At 42.2% G+C, this 16,000-nt stretch overlaps 3 protein-coding genes across 5 annotated transcripts; 2 read left to right on the top strand and 1 right to left on the bottom strand.

Moving 5' to 3' along the window:
* The first annotated feature begins 118 nt into the window (after window positions 1-118).
* Window positions 119-2,222, top strand: commd4 (COMM domain containing 4). The gene is made up of 8 exons (XM_011607390.2): window positions 119-265; window positions 466-537; window positions 622-687; window positions 777-816; window positions 1,082-1,201; window positions 1,491-1,571; window positions 1,695-1,871; window positions 1,966-2,222. The coding sequence occupies exons 1-8, from the start codon at window positions 263-265 to the stop codon at window positions 2,004-2,006; spliced, it is 600 nt and encodes a 199-aa protein (XP_011605692.1). The 5' UTR covers window positions 119-262; the 3' UTR covers window positions 2,007-2,222.
* A 171-nt stretch (window positions 2,223-2,393) lies between these two features.
* On the top strand, window positions 2,394-8,340 carry neil1 (nei-like DNA glycosylase 1). Of its 2 annotated transcripts, XM_011607387.2 has the most exons (10): window positions 2,394-2,568; window positions 3,155-3,619; window positions 3,689-3,808; window positions 4,411-4,519; window positions 4,611-4,704; window positions 4,797-4,918; window positions 7,645-7,672; window positions 7,754-7,824; window positions 7,903-8,107; window positions 8,203-8,340. In XM_011607387.2, the coding sequence occupies exons 2-10, from the start codon at window positions 3,180-3,182 to the stop codon at window positions 8,247-8,249; spliced, it is 1,236 nt and encodes a 411-aa protein (XP_011605689.2). In that variant the 5' UTR covers window positions 2,394-2,568; window positions 3,155-3,179; the 3' UTR covers window positions 8,250-8,340. The 2 variants fall into 2 exon arrangements, with proteins under 2 accessions (XP_011605689.2, XP_029697395.1); XM_029841535.1 differs by having other exon boundaries at window positions 7,903-8,337.
* Window positions 8,275-15,542, bottom strand: man2c1 (mannosidase, alpha, class 2C, member 1). Of its 2 annotated transcripts, none has more exons than XM_029841534.1 (27): window positions 15,279-15,542; window positions 14,695-14,843; window positions 14,132-14,257; window positions 13,922-14,045; window positions 13,768-13,838; window positions 13,515-13,692; window positions 13,250-13,439; window positions 12,713-12,819; window positions 12,514-12,624; window positions 12,347-12,439; window positions 12,077-12,193; window positions 11,899-11,994; window positions 11,673-11,818; window positions 11,300-11,423; window positions 11,043-11,164; window positions 10,877-10,962; window positions 10,662-10,808; window positions 10,498-10,577; window positions 10,088-10,182; window positions 9,855-9,959; window positions 9,603-9,759; window positions 9,390-9,533; window positions 9,179-9,300; window positions 9,002-9,081; window positions 8,784-8,926; window positions 8,610-8,713; window positions 8,275-8,470 (listed from the first exon to the last, which is right to left on the bottom strand). In XM_029841534.1, exons 2-27 carry the CDS (start codon window positions 14,793-14,795, stop codon window positions 8,362-8,364), a joined length of 3,078 nt encoding a protein of 1,025 aa, XP_029697394.1. In that variant the 5' UTR covers window positions 14,796-14,843; window positions 15,279-15,542; the 3' UTR covers window positions 8,275-8,361. The 2 variants fall into 2 exon arrangements, with proteins under 2 accessions (XP_029697394.1, XP_011605690.2); XM_011607388.2 differs by having other exon boundaries at window positions 9,179-9,288; window positions 15,279-15,540.
* Window positions 15,543-16,000: the final 458 nt, after the last annotated feature.

The following is a 16,000-nucleotide window of genomic DNA, read 5'->3' as shown; positions in this document are numbered from 1 at the left end:
AAAATATGGTAGCGACAATGAGGCGGAGCAGGTGTGCAGTCAGGGTGAAGGTTATAACATAAAACACCCACCATGAAAAAACGGAGAGTAAACTACCATAGAATTATTGAATTGAATTCGGACGTCAGATGGCGCTACACTTCGCGCCAGATGGCGGCGGTAGAGCGCTACTGTGTCCAATGTGAAACGCCAAGTAAAGAAGAAGAAGCAGGAGGAAGAAACCAACGAAGAAAACGAAGCAGCGGATAATCAGCTGACAACAATGGTAAAATCTTAGTATACTTTTGGTAATCTTTAATTTTTGCTTATTTAGAACCCCTACAAAATAATTTTTACATAGTCAACACTTTTTATGGCTTATTTTAGATAGCCAGGCTAGCTTGCATCTTGCATAGAGCTAACGTAGGATCCAGTTGTAGCTCGAAAGTCTGACATGAATTTGTTAACAAAACGTTTTTCTTGCAGCGGTTCCGATTCTGTGGAGATCTGGACTGCCCAGACTGGGTTCTTGCCGAAATTAGCACACTAGCAAGGCTTGTGAGTACAAAAAATAAACTATTTTAATTCTTACTATTAAATTGTGTGTATTGAATTTATGCTGTTGTGTCATTAATTTAACAGTCAAGTGTCAAAATGAAACTCCTTTGTGCTCAAGTACTGAAGGATTTACTTGGGGAAGGCATCGATGTAAGAGTTATAAATAATCAAGTAATTCTTTATTATAGTTTACAGCTATGTCAGTTGAACTGTCTGATCTCCTTTTTATTGTTTTTCAGTTCGACAAAGTTACAAAACTTACTGCAGATGCAAAGTTTGGTAAGTTGTCCTTATACTGGTTGGAGAAGCTTGAACTGTTAGGAACTTTAAAAAACCCGATGCTGTCATTTAAATCTAGAGCACTAAATCCAAACCAAAGTCTGTCTTTAAGGAGAGCTCAGGCAAAAAAAAAAAAAGCTTATTAACCATATTCGTCATTTGTAGAACTATGAAACCGATGTCTAAATTGAAGCATACAACGTTGCAATCACCCAGTTACTAGTTTTTGTTGAACACCATGAATTTATGACCTTGTTTTGTGCAGAAAGTGGAGATATCAAAGCTGGTGTGGCCGTGCTCAGCTTCATCTTCTCGAGCGCTGCAAAGTATGATGTTGACAGCGAATCTCTGTCCAGTGAGCTGCAGCAGCTCGGTCTGCCCAAAGGTTAGCCTCGTGCCGTCCTTTGTGCTTTCTTAAAGCACAATATTCTTTCCAGACACATAAAAACTGTCAGAATAATGTATTTTTATGCTTTGCTTTTATTGATCTTGACTGGCAGAAATTTTGAGAGGTGCACTATCTTAATTTGAGTACAGATAAAATTCCAATGCAATTTTAATCACAGCAACGGCACAAGCATAATCTTAGATGATTTAGTAATGTCCAAAACTGCTTTGTATTCTTGTCTAAATGTGTTGTGATATTTAATTCCACATCCATCCCATTTGTTTAGAACACACAACGGCACTCTGCAAATCTTATGAAGACAAGCACTCTGTCCTGCAAGACAGACTCAGAGCTACAAGCTTGAGGCGTAAGTGTTTCAGTCTGTCCTGCCCTTTTCAAAGAGAAACACAATACAACCAAGGAGTGCTCTTGAATGCTGCTGCTGACACCTCGTGAGTGATTGTTTAATTTTGCCCTGTAATGACTGTAGTGGGACGGCTGGAAGGTGTCTCCTGGCGGGTTGATTATACTCTGAGCTCCAGTGAACTGCAGGAGGTGAATGAACCCTTAATCAAGCTAAAACTGCAGTGTCAAGGAGCAATGCCAGGGTCCACGGAAACGAAAGTGTTTTCTATTTCTGCTGACAAGTTTAGAGTTCTGCTTGCCGGTTAGTTCTGCATCTTCTTCACCTCCATGATAGTGGAACTCTTTGCTAGGAAGCATTGTTAACTGACTTTGACATTTTTGTCCGTCTTGCATAGAGCTTAAACAAGCCCAGGCTATGATGAATGCTCTGCAGTGAAGACGGTGATCTTGACCTCGGAGGATAATCCAGAAATTCATCCAGATGCCCCAAGGGAGTTCCACATGTGCCATGTCTATATTTTATTGTAAACTCTTTGTATGAATTAGTAATCATATGTTAATGTCAGTCTGTTTTAATGAACAGTACCCAATTGTGTGTGTTTCTTTGTGGAATTATGTAAAGTACTGTGCAATAAATTATGATAAAACTCTATTAACCATTCCTATTCTTTTTTTTAAATAAATCTGAAAAACGTTTTTTCAAAGCATACTCTTCCTAGCACCTTAAAACAATAGTGCATTTATGTTGAAAAAGTTCAATGTGTTAAAGAAACGTTCCATTCACCGTCTTAATCACGTCTTCTTCAAATCTCGCGATATTTGCACGCGAACGAGACAGCGTTTCACAACATGTTTTGTAACGTCCACGCTGGGAAACCTGCATTCACCTTATTGCAGGTCAACTACATCTAACTATTCAGCTACATCTCTGTGTTAATGAAGTCCACGTTTAATTAAATCGACACTTTGCCACCGTCGTAGCCTATTTCCTGCTTTTGGTAAGTTTCTTTTACAACTCCTTGCAGGTAATTCATTCTTCCTTTTCAGCGTGCATCCTGAGTGTACCTGTCAATGCACCCCTGCCCAGAATCTTTTCCAAACAGAAATCCAATTTAAATTATGAAACTGTCAAAGATAATAACCAAAGATTACTACGCTGATGACCAACTTTATAGTGCGCTATTTTGCGATACTGAGTTCAATCAACACAAAACCTTATATTATATCTCCATATTAGCTATTTTCTAAGTTTCCAAGTTAGTCATTTCATAATTACACTATAGTGTATGATGTCCATGCCTTTATTTAGCATGTCTAATGTCTAACAATGTCTAAAAAACAACGTCCAAGTACTTCTGTGTTAACTGTTACCATTCTTCTTAACACCTTTTAGATCAAGCCTCTTAGTTGTTTGATACTATTTATTACTTTACCACTACTATTATGTTATGTCAAATCATATTTCTCCCTAAAACACTAAAGAAAGCTGAAATATTTCATTTGCATGATGTAAAGTCTGTTTCTCTCATAAATTGTCATTGACCTCAGAACATCATGATTACTCAGCAACTTTGATTTCTGCAGTTGCAGCTTTGCTTGTTCCTGCAAAATGCCCGAGGGACCAGAGCTCCACCTGGCCGGCCTTTATGTGAACAAAATGTGTAACGGCCTCATTTTTACCGGAGCGGTCAGAAAATCAGAGGTCAGCAAGAGCCCCGACGTGTCCTTCTCCTGCGAGGCTTATCGCATCACAGCCACATCCAGAGGGAAGGAAGTAAAACTCACGCTGACTCCCATGAAGCGCAGGCCAAAGGCAGGGCAGGCGGACCAGCCCATGGACATAGTCTTTCGCTTCGGGATGTCTGGTTATTTTAGACTCACGTCAGAGGATGAGCTGCCCAAACATTCCCACCTCCGTTTTTATTCCAATGAAAAGCCCTCCAGAGTGCTGAGTTTTGTGGACGCACGCAGGTTTGGTGGTTGGCAGCCTGGGGAGACGTGGCAGCCGAGCAGAGGGCCCTGCGTCATAACTGAGTACAAAAGCTTCAGGTCAGTCATGCTGAAAGCCGCCCTCTCACAACTGAAGCATCAACGTCTGACCCTTTGTTTGTCTCGCAGGGAAAACGTCCTGTCTCAGCTATCAGACCGTGCCTTCGACAGGCCCATCTGTGAAGTCCTGCTCAATCAAAAATACTTCAATGGTATTGGCAACTACCTGAGGGCTGAAATCCTGTTCAGGTGACAGAAATGCACAACAATGGGATCTTTATTAACGCTGTAAAGATGTACAAATCCATTTAAGTAAATGAAAAATCACCTAAACATTTTATAATCAAATTTGAGAAAAAAAAGGGAAGTCTTCACATCTATGAGGAAGAATGCTCCTAAACTTTCCCAAGAAAAGCCTGAAAAAAGATGGATGTTTGTCAACAGCTAAATCCACACATCATTGCTGCCATAAAACAGAGTACTACAGAGCACCTGACTCAGCTTTCAGGTTCACTGCAGGATCCTCAGATTAACTTTCCAACTCTGACCTGCGTCTGCACATTCCAGACAGCGTGTTGTCCTGATCTGAGAAAGCACAGGGCGCCCTTATTCACAGAACAATGCTGTGGTTACCTTGCAAGCTGATTCCAATGAGAAAGAAGACAGTCATTCTCGAGGTCAACCATCATGACCTCAGCACAGTTCCAGCTCCTGTGTTCCACTCTTTTCCCCCCTCCGATATGATCTGAATAGCTTTCTTTCTTTTCTGTGTGGAGGTGTAATGATTCAGACACTCAACAAAAAAGCTTCTTGTCAGACAAAACAAATGACTCGGTATTTTTCTTTTTTAGGCTGAACATCCCCCCCTTTGTACCGGCAAGGACTGTGTTAGAAGTTCTTGAGTCAGAAGATGTCTGTGAAAACAAAATCGCTGTGAAAGCGGAGGCCACAGATACAAAGGTGAACACAAACCACAGCTGATCGTGTTTCACATCATCAGGTGATCGGGCCGAATGATCTGTAATGGCATTTTCTCTCCTGTTGGCACCAGACCTCAGGCGGAAACAAGAACGCCAGGGTGAAAGAGGAAAAGGCGGACCTGCTCAGGCTGTGCCACACAATACCTCTGGAGGTGGTGAAGCTGGGTGGGTTCAGTGTCTGTTTCTGGCTGAAACTCAGCGTTTCTCCCCTTTGTTCACAGTGGGCAGCCTGACTTCATTTTATTTAAACATTTCAGGGGCAACGTTCTACAATCCAGAGAAAGCGGACTACTCTGACTTTGAGGCGTGGCTGCAGTGTTACTATGTGGATGGAATGAAATCTGTCCGGGACCACAATGGCAGAACCATGTGGTTTAAAGTGAGTTTTTTTTAAAGTTGAATCATCGGTGTCAGGTTTACACAGAAAATAAACAACCCAACTATAAATCCAAACAATATAAATCCACAATAATAAAAGACACTTTTATTTAGATTTTAACAAGCGAAAACTGGTTTAGCGTTAGCAATTAATTCACCCTAAAAATATAAATATTTCAAATACCTGTGTGACAAGTTGTCAAATGAGAACCAAAGTTATACGTTGTAGCAATTGTGCACATATGTGTTGTGATTTTAGCTTCCATACAGAGCAGCATCAACAGAGGGCTAAAGTTATCATTCCATCTCCATCTACCATATTTCCTTTGGGCTTGGACCCAAACCTTTCTAAAAGAACCTCTTGTGTATGGAAGAGCAGCCCCACCATATTTGACTGCTTTCTATTTTCTTTCTCTATTTGTATTCTCTTCTCATGCCATTGTTCATGAGGATAACCCACCCTGCTGACTAATTCATCCCAAACTGTGGCCATGTTGTGTGGTGAATCTTTCTTCTTACTCCAAGTAACTTACTACAGAAACTGGAAAAGGATAAAGCCATTGACAGACCACAATACTACCGTCTATATCCAGGAGAAACCATCCCTTGCATTTATGGATTGCCCAAGATCCACAAACCAGGGACCCCTCTCAGACCCATAGTAAGCAGCATCAATTCTGTAACCTACAACATTTCCAAATACTTGGCCTCCATCTTGTCGCCCATGGTTGGCAACACCCCACACCACATCAAAAACTCCCAAGACTTTGCTCAAAAAGTCGTTGGACTCACACTACTTCCAGAAGAGACTATGGTATCTTATGATGTCACGTCACTCTTCACGTGCATCCCCACCGCCAGCGCCATAGACACCATCCACAAGCACCTTCTATTGGACAAGAATCTTACAGAAAGAACAACCTTAACACCGGCCCAAATCTGCACCATGCTGGACCTGTGTTTGAACACCACCTATTTCCAGTACAGAGAAGGCTTCTACAGGCAGAAACATGGCTGTGCCATGGGCTCACCAGTATCCCCTATAGTTGCCAATCTATACATGGAGAAGGTGGAATCCCAGGCCCTGACATCCTTCACAGGAACTGCGCCAAGCCACTGGTTCAGGTATGTGGATGACACCTGGGTCAAAATTCAAATACAAGAATTGGAAGCGTTCTCCGATCACCTCAACAAAACAGACGAGCATGTAAAATTCACCCGGGAAGAGGTTAAAGGAAACAGTCTGGCCTTTCTGGACTGCGCAGTCAAGATCACTGAGGACAGAAATCTCACCATCGAAGTCTACAGAAAACCTACACACACCGACCAGTACCTCCAGTTTGACTCTCACCACCCACTGGAACACAAGTTGGGAGTGATCAGAACTCTCCAACACCGGGCCAGAGAAATACCCACCACATCCCAAGGCAGAAAGAAGGAACAGGACCACATTAAGACAGCTCTCAAAACATGTGGCTACCCAGACTGGGCCTTCACCAAAACCTCAAGAAAGCAAGACCTCAGCAAAGGAGAGGAGGAGAGAAACAAACGCCGCAGCGTTTCCATCCCCTACCTGTCTGGAGTCTCGGAGAAGTTTAGGAGGATCCTCCAGAAACACGACATACCGGTTCATTTCAAACCCAGCAACACTCTCAGACAGAGGTTAGTACACCCAAAGGACAAGACACCAAGACCCAAACAAAGTAATGTTGTTTATGCTGTACAGTGCCAGGAGAAATGCAAGGAACTGTACATTGGGGAAACCAAACAACCTCTACACAGAAGAATGGCACAACACAGACGTGCCACCTCTTCGGGTCAGGATTCAGCAGTCCACTTACACTTAAAGGAGAGTGGGCACTCCTTCGAGGACAGCCAAGTACAGATACTGGCCAGAGAAGACCGCTGGTTCGAAAGGGGGGTCAAGGAAGCTATCCATGTTAAATTGGAGAAACCATCCTTAAACAGAGGTGGTGGCCTGAGACACTTCCTGTCACCCACATACAATGCAGTCCTCCACTCCTTCCAACAGCAAAACAAACATTCACACCATTCCAAGAGACCCAGTGACTCATCACCATGTGACCCAGCAGACAAAGGGGAGACATCTCAACAGAAACTAGGTGAACGACCCGACCAACGACCCTGCTAACGACTCTCAGGTGACCACCCAGATCATTAGCATGCAAATGGTCCACAGGGGCTATATATTTTCAAGCTCTCTCCCCAGCGATTTCAGAACTGATGAAGCCTTCTGGATAGAAGGCGAAACGTCTTCAAGAGAAGAAACCCAGTCCAGTTGACAGAGAAAACTACCTTGGATACTCCAAGTAACATAAGCGGTCTGTCTCGGTGAAAGTCAAGGTCAGCAACAGCCTCCAGAGGTCAAACAGGATATATTGACAAAGATCTGGGGGAGGCTGCAAAAACATCTCTTGTTGCAGGGAGGTTTCCAAGCCCTGCATCATTCTGAAATAGAAGACTTTTGAAGTGACTTCTTCCCAAAGCTGACCAAACTGAGCAATCTGTTAGGTCTTAGTAAATGACCAATAATCCACTTGTCCCCCTTAACTGAGCTACATCGTCTCACATCATTGATCCACTTGTCTGATTGTCAGAGCTATTTTTTTTTTGTTTTCTTATGGCAATATCTTATGCCAAAATATATGAAACCTATAAATCTTAATTGCAGACATTGTGTATAAGCTTGTGATGTTTAACTTGCAGGGCGATCCAGGTCCAATGGTGCCTAAAGGTAATATTTGCAAACACAACACAGGAATGGCTGAAAATATGAGAATTGTTAATGCGTTAAAGGTAATGCTTGAACTGACAGATTCAAAGACACCAAAGGTGAAAAAGAGGGCAAAAAAAGATGACCATGATTATAAATTAGTTAAGAAAAAGGTGAGCATTTTTTATTTTTTAATCATTATAATGAACCCCAGATTGAACTTTTCAAATCCATTTCGCTTTCTTTTTTAGGTGGCCAGAAGTCGCTCCGCTAAGACAACAAAGGAAAAGGTGATCAAACAGGAACCTGTGATCAAATCAGCAGGCTCTGGAAAGGATGCACACATAAAACAAGCTGCATCAAAGAGAAGAAAGATGGAAATAAACACACCCCAGAATGAAAACAAATCAACTGCACGTAGGAGGAAAAACAGCAGTGCTGTGCCGGCAGATGCAGGTAAACGGATGGGATTTCTTAATCCATGGGAGTTTTTTTTATCAATTTTTTTTGGAATTAAAAAAAAAAAAAAGCTTTCATTGTCCTTGTTGCAGGTCCACTGAGGCGGAGTGCGAGAGCAGCAAAACAGAGTGGCAAATAATAACTGGTCCTTTTCTACCATTATATACATGCTTCAGTTTTTTTATTCATGTAAAAATAAATTTTATCAGATGGATTTCAGCTTAAGAGCACCCTGGGGTTTGGAGTTTTCTTCATAAAATGAGAAGAGACACAATCTGGAAAGGCGTGAAGCTCAGGGAGATTCCTTCTGCTGTGATGTGTGCAGGCTGTTCCAGGTCAGGCCTCTCTAACAGATCACAGCTGTAACGGGAGAAGATGAGCATTTAATTTGATTTGAAACTATCATGTGATCAAAGGGCACATTTTTTAGCTTTATTTTCACGCCATTTTAAAATCCATTGTGGTGGCGTACCAAAACTAATCAATCAACTGTACTTACAGCCATGCTTCCCTGACAGGAAAAGTAGTCCAAAGTGTGGCAGTCAAACTGCTCCCATGTGACTCAAAGAGCCGCACTACAAAGGCCCCCTTCTTGTCCTCGGCCTGTTATGTAAAGAGATCAGACCATGAGGTGGTGGAATTAAGAGGACAAGCTCAGCATTTAAGTGGATACCTGTTTAATGGTCTCAAGGATGACCGCAGGACTGCTGACTGAAAAAGCACTCCAAGGAGCGGTGTCGGGATTACACCGGATTGACCTCAGCGGGAAGTTTATGTTGTAGGCGTGCTGAATGACGGAGGCCTCTTGGAAAGTTCCTGTATTCACACCACGAAACACAATTAGCTCAGCACGTAACGTTCTACGATCACAGAAAGAACAATAAAACTTACCAGCGTGTGGCAGGACTGCATAGCTGAAATGATGAGTTCCCATATCAGCATTGGCATCTGGGGCCTTTGGTGCCCTCAACCTGAGGCAGAGAAACCATCTGTTACAATCTGTGCTTAAATTACTAACATTTAGTGGACATTTCAGTTCTGGTTTACTATTGAAAAATGGACCCGTACAGGGACAAGGTCATAGTGTTCTTGTAGACAGAATAGCCGTATTTGCAGTCATTCAGCAGCGCCACGCCAAAGTTGTGCTCCGACAGATCGGCCCATTTGTGACCCCAAACCTGACGAGGACACCGTGAAGGAAGATAAACAGCATTACTAAAGGCTACAGGACAGAGTGCTTAAACACGAGCTTAAGAGTTGTCAGAGTGCTGTGCTGCACCTCAAATCTGGCCCAATCCCATGAAGTGTTCCTGTGTGTGGGTCTTTGCACATGACCAAATTGGATCTCATATGTAGCATTGGAACTGTGGACCTTCACTGGGAATTCCACCTTGAGGAACTTGTGAGATTCAGCCCACTTCACCTGAAATCAAAGTGAATAAATCAGTCATTTTTCAGATTTCTCCAGCCACCGTTAATCTTCTTAAGTTACCTGTGTGCTGAACTTGAGGTGAGGACACATGGCGTCCATGATTATCTCCTGTGTGACGGTGCTCTTATCGCTGATCCGGAGGGTAAAGCTGATGATACCACGGAGCTTCTCTGAGGTCACAACATGAGCCGGCTGCACTACCTCCAGCACTGATTTCCTAAAGGTTTACCAATCGCACGAATAATTGAATTGTTATATGCAAGATTTGATTAAAAAAAACGTATTTATCAGTAACAGTGAAATGACGGATACCTGGTCTGTAGATGGTAGTCCATGACATCCCAGGCATCCCAGTAAAGAGGGACATCATCAAATATGACAAGCTGGTTCCCTTGACAACCATCAGAGATGGCCTCTCTGGAAAAAAGGAGATTACAAAGTGACATTGACTCGAGTGAGCATAATTTTTTCAGCCACTATCGTCAAGTGGATCTTTTCTCACTGTCGTCAGAGACGGGAAAAGGTCACATTATAACCTCCCCAACCTGTTTGCACTGATCAGATACAGTGACGCCAAAGTGCCGTTTTTGTTTACGATAGTCCGTAGAATCCCGTTCTCCATCAGGATGGTGCCATCATTCTGAAATGTTACGCAACACATGTTAGCCAAATGCCCCAAACTTAACCATCTCACAAGATTGTGAAAAACAACATACAGTCTGAGGGAGGAAAGTGGAGAACCTAATTAGAAAACTTATAAACCCCAGTTATTGTGACTGACTGCTGAAACCATAGCAATGGGTGTCCACAAGGACCCGCCTAAGATCGTTCCTGGGTGTGGTCAGCTAGCTCATGGATTTTGGACCACGTTGCTGGTTTACTTCAGCTCTCTGTGGCTTTTCTATGTCTGGATGTAGAGAATAACAACTGCATGAATTCTTGTAGTTTTACCTACCTGGACAGTGACAGAGACAGGTGTCACAGGCTGTGTGTCTTTGACAGGAGAATAACCGATACTCGGGACTTTCACCAGAGCTGCAGAACCAGACATCACAGATCCATGATACAGGGATGTATTTAGAAACACCCTAACAAATATACACATCATGTTTAACATACCCAGACTCGGTTTATCAGCGCCCTCTTGTGTCTGGATGACCTCAAGACGCTCCCAGGGGAGAGAGTTAAAGACACCAGCAGAGCTGCCCTTGGTCACCATGACCCCGCAGGCATCACGCAGTAGAGCAGCGCCATCACTACAGATCTCTAAAACACAGTGAGTTGTGCTTTCCTTTTGGATAACAACACAATATGCTTTTGATATGACAATATACCTTCGTAATAAGCAAGCGCATCATCAACAACCATCTCTATACAGCTGCCAGGAAGAACATCATGGAACTGGTTTAGGAGAAGCAACCTGTTAGAGAAAATATAATAAAATTATTAAAATTATTATTATTATTTATTCATTTTCAGAACTCAAAATAATGTCTGCACCGCCACAGTTTCTGCAGGATCTCCACAGGATACTGAAACGTCTTGTCTCTACACAGGGCCAAGCTGCTTGCTATCTCAACGTCATGAAGCAGTATCTCACTTTGGCGATTCCCCAGTTTGATCTAGAAAAAAGTGGATTAAGTTGTAAAAAAAAAAAAAAAACTTTCAATGAAAAGTTAGGAAGTTTATCTCATCAGACTGTATTTTAGATTTTCCTTTTTTTCCCAACTGCCTCCTTCATCACACTTCTATTCTACCTTTGCCTCTGTAGTGTAGGTGCCGTTGTGCAACTCCAGGAAGAGCTCACCGGTCCAAGTGCACAGCAAAGATGTGTCAGCTCGAAGATGAGAAAAGAATTTGTCAGGGCTGGACATCTGGACCCTGAGAAACACATGGCAAATGGAAGTAGCGTTGACATAATTGGTTACACCTACCTTATTCACTGTCTAAACCATAATTGTTTTTGGTTTGTAATACAGTGACATCAGTATTACAAAAGTGCGGATGGTGACACAACTCAATGTCTGACTAAACAAATCCCACTGGTAACGTAAAAGTGGTGACTCATGTTCAGTTTGGTTTTGATTGTTGATGCTAAAGATTCAGTCAGGCTGTGGGACAGGAACTGACCTGGGAAGTCCATCTGTGTCCTGGAGCCGGCGAATTCTGTCCAGCATTAACTGAGACGGTCCCCCGCCACCGTCGCCAAATCCAAACAGCAAGGCGCCATGATTGACTCTGCCTTTGTCTCGGTTGTTTCTCACCGTTTTTACCAGCTGTCAACAAAGGAAACCACCTGTGATTTGATTTTTTTTTATTCACAGGCTCAGTCAAGCTGTGAAACAACAATACTCACATCGCTCACTTTGCCATTCATTTCGTAGGAATCTCCAGGTGGGAAGTGAGTTAAAACCTTGGAGCCATCTATACCTTCCCAGAAAAATGTATTGTGCTGGAGGAAAAAAAAAAGGATCACAACTGAAAGCATTTTCATGGGAAAATCACACACTTCACCTTGACACCTGCATACTTACTGGAAAGGTGTTAACCAGATTCCAGCTGAGCTTCTGTGTCATGAAACTGGAGATGCCGCAGCCTTGCATCACTTGAGGAAGTTGGGCTGAGTAGCCAAATGTATCTGGGAGCCAAAACTTAAGAAAACAGAAAAAAATAAGATGAAGCAGGTATGAAAAAGATGAAGACACAGGGTTCTACACAATACACATGAAGAATGCTACAGTTATAACATGATACATACTGTTAGGAGCTCCATTTATTGTATGCAGGTTCTTTCTTTTCCTTACCTCATTGCAGTAGATTCCAAACTCCTGGTTAAAGAAGCGCTGGCCTTCCAGGAACTGCCGCACCATAGATTCACCTGAAGGCAAGTTGCCATCCTAACAAAATATTTATTATCTTTTTGATCTAGTAAGTTGAAATTATGACTGAAGTAAAAAAAATAAGCTTTTACCATTTCTACCCACGTTCCTCCAACTGGAACAAATCGTCCTTTCTTGACAAAATGCTTAATCCGGGAGTAAAGTCCTGGGTACCAGCTCTTTACCCAGTGGAACTGTTGGGCCTGATCAAAAAAGAACACCACTGAGGAACCATGCTCATAATTGAAGCAGATATTTAAATGATACAGTTTGCTATAAATGGGGAATTACCTGAGAGCAAACAAACACAAAATCTGGGTTCTTCTCCAGTAATTGGATAACCGTCACCCAACTTCGGCCACATTTGCGGATGGTCTCTTCATAGGGCCAGAGCCATGCTGCACACACAGGTATTAAATACACACTTTCAACTTTTAATGGTTAGTTTTCAAATGTGGCACATGTTATTTCATCTGGGCTTCAAAATTAAGGAGCAAGAAAACTCAGCAGAATCCAACAAAAGGCATTTTCAGAAAACAGAACCTGTCTGCAAATTAAGCCTTATTATCAGTTTCCCACCAGATAATATTATTCCAGACAGAAAGGTGTCTAATACAGTCTCTCAGCTAGAAAACAATGGCACCACTGAAAGGATATCTGCATGAGAAGGGCCCAAACAGATAAAGGGAGAGACCTTGGCCTTGACTAGTTCTGCTCACACAAAACTGACAAGTGCATGCAGACACAATTGTTTCTTAACAATAAACATTTTTATACACTCAAGGTCTGTCCCTCATCTTTATGTAACAATAAAAAAGGTTCTGGAACCTGAGTCTATGTGGCAGTGACCCATAGCATGGATGGTGTGTTGGCTTTCTCCATTGGGTTGGCTGAAGAAGGTTTGAGCCAGAGTGTGTGCTTTGGAAAATGAACTGGGATCAGAGGGATCACACAGATTCACCATCTCATTGACTGTAAAGAGGGCCTGGTAACCTCGTTGCTCGCCCTCGCCAAGTTCCTGGGGAGGAAAACAGCAGAATTTTTCAACAATAACTTTAATAAACAAGAAGAAAAAGCGTTTTTGAGGCCGGACCTTCACGATGTCCGTCAATGTCTCAAAGTCCGTCAGCAGCTCCTGGACGCCCCTGTTAAATACCACCAACTCAGCCTTTTTGACAGAAAACATCCGGTTTGGATCTGGAGCTGAAATCATGGATCCTTGACCTGCTCCAAACAGCTGGTTACAGGCCACCTCCATGTAAACTGTGATACTAAAGCACAAAAGTATATAATATTTTCAAAATCTGGTCAACAAGTCTAGATAGTAACAGTTTCAGTTAACTGACCTGTGTGGCTCCTCATCTTTCAGACACTCAGACAGAATATAACTGGTCTTTTCCCCCTCTGTACAAAGCCCCTATGATTACATGTCACCGGGAATTCTGTCAGTGGGTTGGATGTGCACATTAATATAGGCCTGTTTAAATAAATGCAGGTAACCTGAACGGGTTGTTCATCTCTCCAGACCATTGTTTCACCATCGCTTTCCCAAAGAAGATGAACCTCTTTTCCTCTCCAATCCTCTGGTACTTTCACAAGCAATTTAAACCAACAGGTCCACCACCTTTAAGAAACATTCGCTGAAATAATGGCCAAAATGTAAGGGAATAACAGATTTTAATAATGGTAAAATCAGACTGTATTACATACGTTGGTCCAAAGGTGCTCCCCAATTTATAAGGTACAAATGTCTGCTTGGAAGCTTCTGTAAATGGAATCCTTTTTGAGGAAAGGAAGGAGGAGATGGACTCCAGTGGGCATGATTCTCCATAAAGCCTGCAGAGAATAAGATAGTTTACAGCTTGACGATCTCTGACATTATTCATGCTTCACCAGAAGATGTAATAAAGGGCCCTTGGGAGCTGGTGCCAAAGAGAACCAAATATACTGAGTTCCTAAAACGACAGTCTTCGACGTTGTGGAAAGAAATTACTGAAAGAGTGCTAAGAAAGAGCCTTGGAACTATAGTTCTGTCCTTCTGCAGGAGACCAGATTTGCTCTAGGACGCTTCCGCCACCTTGTGGGCAAAAACATAAGCGCAAAAAATATTATATGGCTAATTGGGTGTAAAATGCCGTAAAAAGGAATGTGATAGAAAGAAAATGATTTACTGAATCCTTCTGGATAATTCCTACCTTCAATAACAATCTCAGCTGGAAACTTGCGTATGATGTGTATTTACTTATTAAAGTGTTCCACCAAGAGTTGCTCACCGTCCTCTTAGATTGCAGTCCGTGAAATAAATGCTCGAGATGAACTTCTCGGCTCTCTCGAGAAGAGTGCGTCTGTTCTTCAACACAGGCTGTCGATACATCTCATCACCACCTGCAAGGACGGAAATCGACGGAGGTGCGTCCGGTTTCTATGCAGAATTGATATAAAAGTAAACGAAAATGGGTCGATGGTCAAACAGGTAGATGCTAAGGAGAGTCTGACGCCAGGCCACAATAAAAAGAAAAACACAGCGCTGCATCAGGGGTCAAAGGTCTTAGGCAATCTGATTTAGAAGACTTGTGCAATTTTGTCTTCCAGCGAGAGCGAGACCACACACATCCGTGTTAAGTCTGACTTCGCATGCATCTGATGACTTGTACTTTACAGATGTTACCTATACATTGATTAGGACTTTTTTTTTTTATTAGTGTCTGCCGATACCTATTGCGGTTTGCCAATCCCAGCAAGAGGGCTTCCTAAAGTTTACTCCTCTATTTATTATGAGTTTCTAAAGCTTAGCCCTAATATTGTAAATAAGGAAATGGGTCTACTGCTACACGGAAATCAAACAGCCACAACTTGCCTTATTCCTTGTTTATTTCTGTAGTAACTTGCAGGAGGCTTCTTCTTACTGAAGAATTTATTTTATTTCGGGAACACGAACAGGTAGCATTGATTTCGGTCAGCACACAGGTATAGCTAACTTCCGCTCTAGTTTCTTCTACACAAGAAATTTCCCGAACAGTAAACAACACGTTGTCCCACCTAGTGGCCTGGAAGGCATTTAACATCAATAAACAGGTTTACCACAATTTCTTATTTGTGTGCTATTCCACACAGGAATTGTCTGGTGGCGGCTTGTGTGCAACGCTGTTATGTGGTCGTCGTGGAAAACGCTCAGCACAAACGTTCCGCCCGAATAGTTCTGTGTTTGTATCGATTTTTGTATTCAAAATCAAAGTCATTGATACCAAATCGTTCTGGAGTCTGTAAATTGTGAAGTGCCCTTCTTAACAGTGAAAGTCAAGTGAAATAGTACATTATTTTAACAGAGAGGCTTTTTTTTCTCGATTTACCATGAGATAGCATTCTTATTTGATGACAGCTTGGGCTCATCATTTTTTAATTTTACCAAGTGAAAATATTCAAACAACACACTAAATTGTACGGGCATTAAGACTTTTACAGGTCTAATAAAAAGCCAAGCTTGTTGAATATCCAAATGTATTTTTATTAATGCATTTTTGTACTTTGTTCTTGTTCTTTGTTTTTGTCTTGTCATTAATAACTCAGTGGTGTCTAACT

Source organism: Takifugu rubripes, chromosome 9, assembly GCF_901000725.2.
Source record: "Takifugu rubripes chromosome 9, fTakRub1.2, whole genome shotgun sequence".
NCBI classification, from domain to species: Eukaryota; Metazoa; Chordata; class Actinopteri; order Tetraodontiformes; family Tetraodontidae; genus Takifugu; species Takifugu rubripes.
This window is presented reverse-complemented; position numbering and strand designations above follow the sequence as displayed.

Excerpts from the sequence above, each read along its gene's own strand:
- commd4 (XM_011607390.2), top strand. Across the intron at positions 538-621 it reads TTAGCACACTAGCAAGGCTT|TCAAGTGTCAAAATGAAACT; the intron begins GTGAGTACAAAA and ends TTAATTTAACAG. Across the intron at positions 1,202-1,490 it reads GCAGCTCGGTCTGCCCAAAG|AACACACAACGGCACTCTGC; the intron begins GTTAGCCTCGTG and ends CCATTTGTTTAG.
- neil1 (XM_029841535.1), top strand. The coding sequence starts at position 3,180 with ATGCCCGAGGGACCAGAGCTCCACCTGGCCGGCCTTTATGTGAACAAA. Across the intron at positions 3,809-4,410 it reads AGGGCTGAAATCCTGTTCAG|GCTGAACATCCCCCCCTTTG; the intron begins GTGACAGAAATG and ends TTTCTTTTTTAG. Across the intron at positions 4,919-7,644 it reads GCAGAACCATGTGGTTTAAA|GGCGATCCAGGTCCAATGGT; the intron begins GTGAGTTTTTTT and ends TTTAACTTGCAG.
- man2c1 (XM_029841534.1), bottom strand. The coding sequence starts at position 14,795 with ATGTATCGACAGCCTGTGTTGAAGAACAGACGCACTCTTCTCGAGAGA. Across the intron at positions 9,760-9,854 it reads GACTACCATCTACAGACCAG|GAAATCAGTGCTGGAGGTAG; the intron begins GTATCCGTCATT and ends GTAAACCTTTAG. Across the intron at positions 9,534-9,602 it reads ACCTCAAGTTCAGCACACAG|GTGAAGTGGGCTGAATCTCA; the intron begins GTAACTTAAGAA and ends CTTTGATTTCAG.